Below are 12,302 nucleotides of genomic sequence, written 5' to 3' on the forward strand. Positions count from 1 at the left end.
GAGCAGACATGGCCTCTGGGAATTGGGACTGGTGTGTTTGAGGGACAGTCATACCCCCTCTTGGCCTCCAAAGGATCTGGGGCTGGCATGTCTAAGAGACAGTCTCTTGGAAGCTTGTGTCTTGGGAGAAGCCCTCCAATATGACCAGCACAGTGTCTCTTCCACTGTAACAGCTGCGTGCCTGTGCTTCGATATGTGTGCACCTTGGCTTCGCACACTTTCCAGGGTGTCTGTCAGATGCCTCCAGAAAAATGCTTGCAAACACACTTTTGCTGTGGGGAGGTGACAAGCTGAAGGGGCTGTGAGTGATTCTGATACCTCTTCCTTGTGATTAGCTGTGAGACTATTTAGTCTGAGGTTCCCCTGAATGTTACTGTTTCTAATAAGCCAGAGAGCCATCGTGCCAAGGACAACAGATGTGGAGAGCCATGACTGTTTGCTGCTGGAGGAACGAAGGAGGAACACTGCCTCCAAGAGATCCTGGAGGCCTGTGTGTAGACCACCTCTGTGCTCCAAAGGCATCTGCTGATTCACAGATTTGTGGCTGGCTTGTCAGGTCTCATGGTTTAGACCCAGGTGTGACAGTCTCTTCCTGCACTTGGACTGGCTGCTTTTCTCCTGGGATTAGGGTGGCTCCATATACAAGCTATTTGGAGTCGGAGACCAGCAGGTTCCAAGAGACAAGGGCACATTGTGCTCACTGGGACCTTAGTGGGCCTGCAGGCAGTAGAGAACCATAAAAGGTGGCTGGGAAAAGCTTTTTATATCAGCTATGTTCACTCCTGGGGGTTAACTGTGGGGAGTGGGTGAAAGGTATGTGTGTGTTCACATGGTGCAGATGGATGGATGTGAGTCATGTGGTGGTAGAGGTGGATGGATGTGGGGTCACATGATGAAGGTGGATGGATGTGGGGTCACATGATGAAGGTGGATGGATGTGGAGTCACATGATGAAGGTAGATGGATATGAGGTCACATGATGAAGGTAGATGGATGGGGGGGGGGGTCACATAATGAAAGTAGATGGATGTGGACTCATATGGTAGTAGAGGTGGTTGGTGTGAAGTCCCTTGGTGTGATAGATGAATGTAAGACCACATGGTGGTGGAGGTACATGGATGTGAGGGTCACATGGTAGTGGAGGTGATTGAATGTTGGGTCACATGGTAGATTTCAGGAGGTTCTGGGTTTGATCCCTAGCATCACATATACCAGGCATGCACACCTCCAATCCCAGCACTTAGGAAGTGAAGGAAGGACAATCAGAAGTTTAATGTTCAGGCAATGGTAGCATACACCTTTAATCCCAGTACTCGGGAGGCAGAGGCAAGCAAATTTCTAAGTTGGAGGCCAGCCAGGTCTACAAAGTGAGTTCCAGGACAGCCAGGGCTACATAGGGAAACCCTGTCTTGAAAAACAAAAATATAATAACAAAAAAGAAGTTTAAAGTTATCCTTGGCAATATGTTTGAAGCCAGCCTGGGCTATACATGAGACCTGTCTCAAAAATAAAATGAGGGCTGGCGAGATGGCTCAGCGGGTAAGAGCACTGACTACTCTTCCAAAGGTCCTGAGTTCAAATCCCAGCAACCACATGGTGGCTCACAACCATCCGTAATGAGATCTGATGCCCTCTTCTGTGCGTCTAAAGACAGCTACAGTGTAATTACATATAATAAATAAATAAATCTTTAAAAAAAAAATAAAATAAAATGAAAGTAATTAGGCCCTGGCTATTTATCCCAAGCCTATTTTTCAAGGAGTTAAATTGAGGCACGGGAGTGGTGGTGCAGTTTTTACAAGATCTCCTAACTCAGCCCCAGGCTAACAAGACTACTGATCCAGGGCTCCTGAGACCACCAAGCAAAATATCTTATTAGTCAAAAGGATGACAAAAGGGATGAGATCTCTTCTTGGGGGCTTCTCGAGATCCAGCCCCCACCTTGCCCTCCTCCAAGCTTCTAGCTCATACAGAGATGCATGCAGGCAGGATCTCAGCTCCTGCTCTTGTGTCCACATAAGGGGCAGTGAGTAGCTGCAGAACACAGATCCAACTATTATGTCATACACCCCCTACACACACACACACACACACACACACACACACACACCTAGTCCCTTAGTTCTTAGGAAGGTGCCTACTGCACACAGTTGGCACCTTGTGAGGCCGGTAGGATCAGTCCAGGACCAGGAGGGGAAGGCTAAGGGTTCTCTGTGACCCCTTCTTTGCTTACCTCTGGAAGTCACCCTCCTGGTGTTCCAAGCCCAGAACCCTCCTAGTGCCCAGTAACTGTGGGCCTTTGACTGGCAGAGCAGCAGAGTAACCGCTCACCCCTTTGCCCCTCCCTCTGCCCTAGGTCTATGAAATCCTGAAGAGAACGACGTGCACCAAGGCCAAGTACAGCATGGGTAAGGACTGTGTGGATTTGAGGTCAGCAGCAGTTTCTCAGTATCCATCTTGTCTCTCAGTGGGAGGTGGGCATCTGGCTTGGGGCTTCCTCAAAGAGATTTGATTTAAGCCTATGTTGGTTTAGAAAAGAAATCTGGGCGACTGGCAGAAAAGTTGTGCCAGAGACCTGTTCCCAGTGGATTTACAGCCATTGGGTTTTACATCCAGAGCTGCTGTTTCCTTAGATGAGGGTGTGTGTGAATATAAGGACAGGGTCCTGCAAAGAGACCCTAAGCCATGGAAAAGAACCACACAAGGGGTCCTAACCCCTCTTTGATTGTAAGTCCAGTAGGAAGGTGTCCCTTGGGGACCACAGCCCAGGTCTAGGCCATTGGAAATAGCAACCCAAAGAGAGCAGTGGCCAAGCCCTTGGGTGACCTGGCTGAGACAGGAGGGAGGGTTCTGCCAGGGCCCAGAGACTGCATGTAGCTTGACTGGTGTGGCCCACAGTTGGCCACAGGGACGCTTCAAAATGTCTTAGCCCATATCTTGATTCACTGGAATCAAGGAGTTCTGTCCCCACTGGCCTGGTCCCTTCAGACAGTGAGGATCTCCAAAAGGAGCCTGTCTTGTGCTCACTCAACAAGGGGCTTGTTCAGGTCACTGCTGTCAGATCACAGCTGTAATAAGACCACCAGAAGAAGAAAAGGTACGTGACTCCAGGCTAGGCGCTATCAGGTCCCACCCATCCATAGAGATGAATAAGGCTTCCATGAAGATCGGTAGAGTATAGCTGGACTGGAGCTGACCTCTGTTCTAGCTTGGCCCTGAGGCAAAGTAGCTGGCTTGTTTCCCACCCATATTTTTACTTCTCTGGTTTCCTTACCTCTGGTAGAAGAGAGAGATCAAGGTGCCTTCATAATCCTACCTCATGTTGGTACCTGGCCCAGGAGCTCTGGTCACTTACTGATCTTCTATCAAGTAGAGACTGGCTCCTGCTGGCCCCTGTCTGTCCCAGGGTCTGCTCTCAGGTACTTGTGTTCTAGGACAAGGAAACAGTTAAACCAAGAATATAGCCTCACTGACAGAGGGCTGGGGGAGCTCCAGTGGTTAGGAGCCCAGGTCCAGGCCTCTCAGGTGAAGGCTTGAAAGGGTTGGTTAGCCCAAGGGAGAGCCTGTGGAGACTCCACCCTGGATGAATCCTAGGAAGGGTGAGGAGACCACATACAGGCCAGGATCCGGCCCCACATACGTTCTTGATGTGAGGTGAACTTTCCACTTGTGGCCATGACTTCAACCATGTGTTCCAGCCACCTCTGATTTTGATTCCTCCTTGTCCCCCAGGGCCTCTGGCTATTCCAGGCCACTATCTGAGGAGATGGGCCCTGTTTAGGTTATTTTTCAAATGTCATCTAGCCACGTTGCATAAAGTCAGCTTTCAGGCTGCAGAGAAAAGTTGACCCACAAGAGATCATGTAGAAAGCCACTTCTGCGGGCTCTCGGGCAGCAGTTGAGGTTTGGGGTGGGGATGGGGGGTGAGGATCAAAGACATTGGTTCTGAGTGTGTCAGAACCAGAGCAGTTTCCCAGGATCCCCTCCTCCTGGGGTCCACTCTCCTCCACCTCTTCAGTACCTGGTTCCGGAGCCAGTTACAGCATCCTTTCCAGGAGACAGGCTGTAAATTATTTTTTTCTCCTATGCCAGTGTGGGCTCCGGGCCCAGCCAAGAAAGGGCCCAGCCATCTTTCTTCTGTCCTGAGCACTTGACTGTGAGCCCCTTGCCAGCACCAGCTCTGTCTCCCCAAAATGTAGCTTTGATCCTTCTAGGCCCTTCTGTGTAACTAATAGCCAATGTGTAAACAGGGCAAGGAGAGGGAAGAAGGAAGGACTCTGCCCTTCTAAGTAAACGGCGGAAGTGTGGGAAATACGGTAAGAGCGGGGCCTCCTCTTCCGCTTCTCCCATCAACTTACAAGCTAATTTCAAATTGTATGTGTGTTTCCCGACACCATCAATTTCCCATCCGTCATTTCTCATGATCAGCTTCTCTGACCACTCGGAGGCCATCTGTCCATCTTGCAGGCTCTCCCTCAGGCCGGTGGGGGTAGCTGGCGAATCCGAGGTTTGGGGGTGACTGAACTGTTCTGCCTCCTTCCTCAGGGACAGAACTTCCTCTTGGGGTGTGCTCTGCGTCTTCTTAACCCTGCCAATCAAGCATGTTGAAATCATCTCTAGTGGATAGCTAACTCGCCCTGCTGCCTTCTACCCAGGGAAGAACCCCAAGATGGTGACTGGGCTCTGGGTAGCCTGGTTCAAGCTTCAAGCAGCATCCCTGTGAGCAGGAACGCCCTGTGACAGCTCTGACTTCCAGATGCGGGGCAGCAGGCCTGCTAGTCCTTAACATCTCTCTACTTCTGTTTTTAAAGGTATCACCAGCCTCCTGGCCAATGGCGTATACTCAGCTGCATACCCTCTGCACGATGTAAGTCATCTTTACACATAGCTAATTTCGACATCATTTGATCTCCCCAAATCTTCAAGGGCCACCCCCCCCCCCGGAGCTACAATTATCCTTTGGTCATAGCCTCCTGCTTCGCCTCCTCTGTGCCCCCTCAGTGGAAGATAAAAAAGTTACACACAGGGCAGTTTTGGCTGGCAGAACAGTCCCATGAAGACAGGGGCGACTGTGGGAGATGCCAGGCTGGCTTCCTCCATACCTCATAGCCAGCTGATCCACAGGGTGTTTGCCCTGGCTCCAGTTCTGCTGCCCCAGGCTCTGGCAATCACCAGGGTTCTGTGTACAGCAAATGGCCAGCTTCCTGGGCTGAGTGTCCGAATCCAGCTGGCCTCTTCTTGAGAAATTTAGCTTTTGCTGTGGCTAGGGGTGAAGAGGGGGTGTAGAATTCTCTCCTTATCGTCTTTATTGAAACAGGAACGAGGTCATGTGTAGGGCTTGGGTGGTGTGTGAGCCCCAGACAGAGACTCTCTGGAACTTGCCAAATGTGGAGTGTAGCATAGTCCAGGAACCCAGAGCAGGAGGGAAAGAAGACAGGGCTGGGGGTCAGCAGACCCAGACCCTGTTCTGGTCTCTTGCTTTCACTGGCCTCGAGCAGTCTGGTTAGAGACCTGGTGTCCTGGTAAGACTGGTACCTGTCTAACAGCATGGCAGATGTGGATGTCAGAGCAAGCCCAGGCAAGAAACCACTTTCAGGATTGCTAAAATAGCTAGCGCAGGGGGACCTTGGCAGAGAGACCATGCTAGGCTTCTCTGCCACCTCAGCTTCTTTCCCCCAAATGGAGCCTTCCCCACCTGCAGAGCCAGAGATTTGGGGTCAGTTGGCCCAGCCTCCCTACTTTGTGCCTTTGCATGAGCTGTTCTACTGACCTGACAGCGATGCTTTACCTGCCTTTTCTCCAGCACCCTTGTTTTCATCTTCCCTTCACTGTCCTTCCAATGCCCCTTATCTCATAGTGTGGCCACTCTGTGTGTGTGTGTGTGTGTGTGTGTGTGTGTGTGTGTGTGTGTGTGTGATTTGTTTGCATGACTCTGGATCTCTAACCTCCTCCTCAAGGGATATATCTCCTTGTGAATATTTCCAGGGTAGGGTCCTGATCCCTCGTCTTGACAGTACTCCTGGTCCCTTCCATGAAGTCCCTGTTCTACTGTTGATCTCCCTCTCTGAAGGATTCCATTGGACTCCAGGATACAGTCTTGCCCAGTGCTGGCAGCCTAGCTCTGCCCTATTTCCCCTAATGTAGCTGGCACCCAGAAGCTAAAATGCTGGGTAGGCTTTGACCTGGCCCTTTAAGTCTTAAAGAGAAAGATTGGAAAATATCTCTGAGAACCTACACATGCCAAGCACTGCATACAGTAAAAGCTGTTTGGTTTCAGACCCTGGGACAAGGGGAAGCTTTATCTCATTTAATTCAACGCAGACACAGACTTAGAGAGGTTTAGTAACTTTTTTTTTCGTGAGGAATCGGGGATAAAGTGGTTGGCAGCTGGCTGTGTGTCTCCAGTGGTGTCACATCTTCCTTCACTGAAAATCAAGCTTCATCTTCACTCAGCAGCCCTGCCATTGTTCTCATGAAGCAGCCATATGGTAACCAGTGTGGTGGCCACACTTCCTACATTAAAGATGGGGAAGCAGAGACTTGTGGAACTCAGGCAGTTTGCCTAGGAACACACAGCCTGGAAGCAAAGCCCAGACCTCTGGACAATAAGGAACTTTCCAACCATACACTTTGCAAACAACTGAAGAGTACCCACCCCTTTAAATACCAAAGCTCACACTGAAATAACTAGGGAAGCCAGGAGGCTGAAGCAGGGGGATGGTGAGTTTGAGGCTTATCTGAGTGACACACTAAGACCTTGTTGTAGGGTCTAGGGGGAAGTAGCTCACTCTGAAGGGAGCCAAGTGTGCTCCATGTCCTTAAATAGAGGGCACAGATTGCGGGGCAGTCAACCTGGACCAGCATGGGATTCATGACTATGTTCACTGTATGCTTGTTTGCATTTTCTGTATATATCTTTTAAGTTGTCCTCCATCCATGCTCTTGTCTTCATTCCTGGTTTGGGACTCTCCCCATACCTGTGGTCTGCTCATTCTTTCACCTAATATCTCTAGGAGGATGTGGCACACCATGGTCATCTGGGTAACCAGGGTGTATATGGGGCACCATGGTCATCTGGGTAGCCATGGTAGATGTGGGGCACCATGATCAGCTGGGCAGCCAGAATTAGTCCTGTGTGCTGACCAAGAATCACCTGTTCTGAACAAGACCCTGGGGGAGGTCTCCAATAATTAGAGGTATCACCTGTACAGAAAAGCTGGTGACATTTATGTTGGCTGCTTGGTGGCTTCTTAGCTTCCTTCCGGGTTGGCATCAGGTCACCATGAGCAAGCCTCTGGTATGAATGAATCCACAGTGGAACCATGAGACTCATTCATGAAAACACCCACAGGATCTGAGCCTGGCATAAGAGGAGCCCCAAGAATCCAGAAGGAAGCTGGCCCTATTGTCTTTAGACCTTAGCAGTGGGCCACTTGCTTGGGGACATGGCCAGATCCTCCTCATCTGGCAGGGGGTAGCAGACACTGAGAATGTTACTGACCAATGGAGGGGTTCCTAGACTGACTCTAAGAGGCCAGAGCTGTACCTGCCAAATGACTAGAGAAAGCAGGTCACTGGCCCAGGAAAGCTATATGTGACAGAGACTGCTGTAGAAAGCCACTTTCTTGCTGTTCCCTCTTAGTGGTTTGGGGGCTCACTTTCAACTTTTGGATCCTCTCTTCCTTTGACTTTAGAGATATGGTTGTGAGTTCTGGGTCTGATCAAACTTAGCTGTGTATCCTTAGGAACATCAGGCTGCATCTCCAAGCCTCTGGCCATGTTGGTCTCAGAGATCTAGATATGCAGAAATTGTGGAGCTTACTGTGGGACACCTGGCAGTGGATGCCTAGACAGGGCTCTGGGACCATCACAGAGTATACCACATGTTCTTGTTAAAGGAAGAGTTTCTTTCCCCTCAAAACCTCCTTTCTTTAGCCCTGCCAACTTCAGGGCAACTTGATAGGTCTCCTCTCAGATCCCACTCTAGGTCAAGGGGAGACAAAACTTGAGTCTGGAATCAGAAGCCAGCTAAGTAGCCAACAAGACTGGTATAGTCCTGACCATGGGAAAAGAGACATCTGGTCAACCTCACGCACTGTGGCATGGTTGGAACTTACTTTTGCTTTCATTCACAGGGGGACTATGAGGGTGACAACGTTGAGTTCAACGACAGGAAAGTAAGTGTGTGAAAGTGGAGTGGGAGGTATGGCTGGGAGGGGTGAGCACCTGGGGGCTCTCTGTTTCCTTCCCTTTACCCTTGACCATGCAAAGGAAAAACACTTCTTGGGATCCTACCCCCTTCCTCTCCACCCTCCTCTCCCACACTGGCTTCCAGGGAACCCCTGTCTTAAGGGGTCTCCCTGCACCATGCTCCTGACTCTCATGGTTGTTGAAGGTACCTGGCCTCATTCCACCAGCTCTATGATCAGTATACATGGACTCACTGTGGCCAGTTGCCCAGAGAGCCACAGCTTCCACACACCCTGGGGAACTGATTTCATGGTGTTCAAACTTACCTGGAGCCCTTTTGAATAGAGAAGTTACTGAGCAGTTCGGTGGAACTCTTGGAAAACTATGTGTTATTCTTTGCTGGCCTTCCTCATTTCTCCAGCAGTAAGAATCCTTGCTCTGCTCAGGAGATTCCCCCAAGAAGCTGCCCCTGTGTGAGTGTCTCCCCCCAGCTGCTGGTTCCACACTCAGGAATGCCCCTACCCCTTGCTAGACTTCCACAGTTACATCCAAGCAATCCTGTCAATTAACCAAACCCAGGCCTTCCTCATGGAGAGGGAGCCCTCCCTGGACCTCTGCTCCTCTCATGTCCCCCTGCAAGTGGTATGCAGGGTGCTCCTTTATGAGGCTTACAATAGAGGCCTTGTCCCCCACATCCCAGGTCTAGGGACCTCTGGGTAGCATGTCCTTCCCTCTCAGACTCCTCCAGCCCCAGGCGTGTTTTTAAATGGTTAGTACTTGATGCAACTTGCCTGCCTGGGAATTTAACTGAAGATTCTATCTGATTTAGCATTAAAATGACATATTTGGTTATTTTTAGTGTCCCATCTGGCATTCATCTGAGACCCCATGGCCCTCTGAACTCTCTTATCCTGTCCTGCTGGAAAAGCACAGTCTACCCCATGTTCTAGCAAGCTCTGGGCTCAGAGTCCACCCCCTCACTCTTTGTGGACTTCTTGGCTGAGGTCCTTCTTTCATGAACAGCAGCCACCTCATTTGTCTCCACCATCCTAGCCCCCTACTCTCCTCAGAGCTTCAGCCATACCAGCCATCATGCTGGTCCCAGTGATGCAGCTGACAGTCACACCATGCCAGGAATAGCTATTACTTATCCAGATAACTTCCTGGCTCTGCTGAATGCCAGGTCCAGCAACACAGCTCCAGGTTGTCCAGGCCCAGCTATTAACTCTGCTGGGAACACTCCACTCCAGCGAATTTTATGTCCCAGCAAAGAGTACAAGGCCTGGCCAAAAAAAAAAAAAAAAAATGTTAGATGGGTGGCAGTCATTATTTGGACAGATAGATGAGTGGGTGGGTGGGTAGAAAGATGGATGCATGGATAGGTAAGTAGAGAGATGGGTATACCTCAGGATAGTTGAATGAGTAGATGGATAGATGGGGAGTGGGTAGACAGAAAAATGGATATAAGGATGGATAGATGATAAGTAGGTGGAGAGAAAGATGAGTGGATAGACAGATGGATGCATGGATGGATAGGGGAATGGATGAGTAGATGGATGGATGGATGAGTGGATGGATAGATAGATAGATAGATAGATAGATAGATAGATAGATAGATAGATAGATAAATGGATGCATGGATGGGTAGGTGGGTGGATGAGTAGATGGATGATGATGAATGAGTGGATGAATACGTGGATAGATGAATAGATGGACGGATGCATGGATGGATGAAAGGGTGGATGAAATGTATAGGTGTATGGATGGATGGGTGGATGGTGAGTTGGTGAGTCAGTAAGTAGATATGATAGATGGAAGGAAGAGGGGAAGCTACAGTAAGTATTTTGATCCTGTCATAGAACCTCTGTTCTCCCATGATGGCTCCATTTTAAAGTGGGTTGGTTTGAATGAAAAATTTTCCCTTTTCTGTGACAAAATCTATGGCTTCTTCTTTGCTATTCCCATTATATCTGTGGATAAATAGATGGATGATGGATGGGTGGGTGGGTAGGTGAATGGGTATAAAGATGGATTGTTAGATGAATGGATGAATGGGAACCCCCAGAACCTGACCCCAGGTACCTGAGAGGACCAAAGAAACAAGGTGTAGCAAGGACATTTTCCTGGGCTGAGCAGTGTAGCAGTGAGGTTTCTGCCAGAGGTGGGTGTGAGCATGGCTCAGCACAGACTTGCTGTCTGGATCATAGTCACTGGGGGCCTCTAGCCAACCTCCCCCCAGGGCCACAGGCAACTTCTGATCTACACCAAGGCAAATGCTAATTAAACCTAGGACATAACACCTGAGTCAACTATACGGATATATGCATATACGCATACACGTACATATACACGTCCAGTTGCTGGATCCTCCCGAGGCCAGTCAGAGTCCCACAGATAAAGAGTCAACCAGACCACTAAGGAAGGGGTTCTGTCATCATGGGAGATGTACAGATGTGGTTTGAGCGAGTCTGCCCCGTCTCTGTCCTGGACTAAGAACCACAAAAATATGGAAAATGAATCCGAACTCTGTTATTCATCTGTTGAGCAGTTAGCAAAGATGGTCCCCAGCCTGACCATGTCTGCTGCAGTTCACAGCCCACCCACCCTAAGCCCTACTCCTCCTGAGCTGACTGAGGCTAAAGAGGCCCCCCAGGCTACTCCCATGCTAGTGAATCTCCCTGTGAGCCGCTTGCTTGACTGCAAAGGGTGAGGGAGGTTGCCTCAGAGCAGGAAGAGTTCACAGTGTGGTACTCATGGAGAAAGCTCACTGTTGTCTGCCAACCTCCGTCAGGACGATGATGAGCCTGCAGAGGCCACACAGGCCAGCCAGACCCCCTGACAGTGGTTACATGAAGTTCAATTCTCCAGATTTAACACTTTATTTCCAAGAAGCTTGTAAATTCTCACCCATCTGTCTGCCTCCCTCCCTCCCCCTTCCCACCTCTCTCTGCTTTCCTTCCTCTTCCCTCTCCCTCTTTCTGTCTCTCACCCCCATGCTTCCCTCCCTCCCTTCCTTTTCCTCTCAGCTGCATCCCCTGCCTCTCTCTTTGTCCTTCCCCTCCTACCCCAAGTCTCTTTCCCTGGTCTCCTGCCTTCTTCTCTGATGAGTATCTCCTGACCCCTGCTGCCATCAGGTTTGGTACAGAGCAATATGGTACAGGCGAGCTAGAGGTTGGTCACCTGACAAGGGGTTAGTATTGATTCATCAAGGTTTGCTGGTGGCCTGCGTTGCTCTCCTGATAAAACTGTAGCCTTCTCCCATGTCTGTATAGCCTGTGCAGGTCATAGTGACACACATGAGCCATCAGGATCCTATAGTGACCCAAGAGGAAAGAGCACCCCTTAGCTAGCCTTTGGTACAAAGGAGAGACAGAAGCAGGTCTGCCTAGGGCTCCCTGAATCTGCCCTGGCTCAGGCATGGTGACACTTCCTCTCAAGTTCCTACCGGGAAGCCTCTCTGAGAATGTAGTGGTGTTCATCCTGTGTCAGCCCAATCTGGGACCTTAGGGCCAGAGACAGTCGTGCTGGTAGGGATCTGGCAGGCAAGTCCCAGCCTCCCAGCAGGGACCCCTATTCCTCACAATTGCCTCTGGCTCTCCCTTGCTTTTTACCCTGCTCCCTGGAGGTATGTGGACTGCCTGTTAATGAAACACACAATTGTTAATTCACAGAGCTGCAGAAGGAGTGTCAGGAAGAGGCTGGGCATGCAGCTCCGTTGGTAGAGTGCTTGCCAAGCCTTCACAAGGCCCTGGGTTCATTCCCAAGTACTGCATAAACAGACATGGTAGCGACACCTGCAATCCTAATTATTATCCAGGAGTTAAAGGCAGAAAGACCAAGAGTTCAAGGTCATCCTCAGCTACACAACAAAGTCATGACCAGCCTCTAGTACTGTCTCAAAAAGAGGACAGGTGGATGGATGGATAGATAGATAGACAGACAGACAGACAGATAGACAGGCTGGCAAAGAAGGAACCCCCCAAGTGGAGATTATGCTGCCCTACCTGTCTTTCACCTTTAAAGAGTCACATGAAATCTGGGCATGGTGGTGCACGCCTTTAATCCCAGCACTCGGGAGGCAGAGGCAGGCGGATTTCTGAGTTCGAGGCCAG

At 50.0% G+C, this 12,302-nt stretch overlaps 1 protein-coding gene across 7 annotated transcripts in view; it reads left to right on the forward strand.

The window, feature by feature from the left end:
- The window catches only part of Ano1 (anoctamin 1), a 146,647-nt gene that overhangs the window by 82,179 nt on the left and 52,166 nt on the right, over positions 1 to 12,302 (forward strand). For 5 of the 7 annotated variants that reach the window (XM_085841125.1, XM_085841124.1, XM_085841119.1 and 2 more), the window contains exons 7-10: positions 2,357 to 2,408; positions 4,251 to 4,316; positions 4,812 to 4,867; positions 8,136 to 8,177. In XM_085841125.1, the coding sequence (XP_085697251.1) occupies positions 2,357 to 2,408; positions 4,251 to 4,316; positions 4,812 to 4,867; positions 8,136 to 8,177 (216 nt within the window). The remainder of the gene's footprint in view (positions 1 to 2,356; positions 2,409 to 4,250; positions 4,317 to 4,811; positions 4,868 to 8,135; positions 8,178 to 12,302) is intronic. The other 2 variants (XM_085841121.1, XM_085841122.1) reach the window with 1 other exon arrangement.

The sequence above is a fragment of the Mus caroli genome, unplaced genomic scaffold (genome assembly GCF_978045245.1).
Source record: "Mus caroli unplaced genomic scaffold, Mus_caroli_1 scaffold_8, whole genome shotgun sequence".
Classification (NCBI taxonomy): domain Eukaryota; kingdom Metazoa; phylum Chordata; class Mammalia; order Rodentia; family Muridae; genus Mus; species Mus caroli.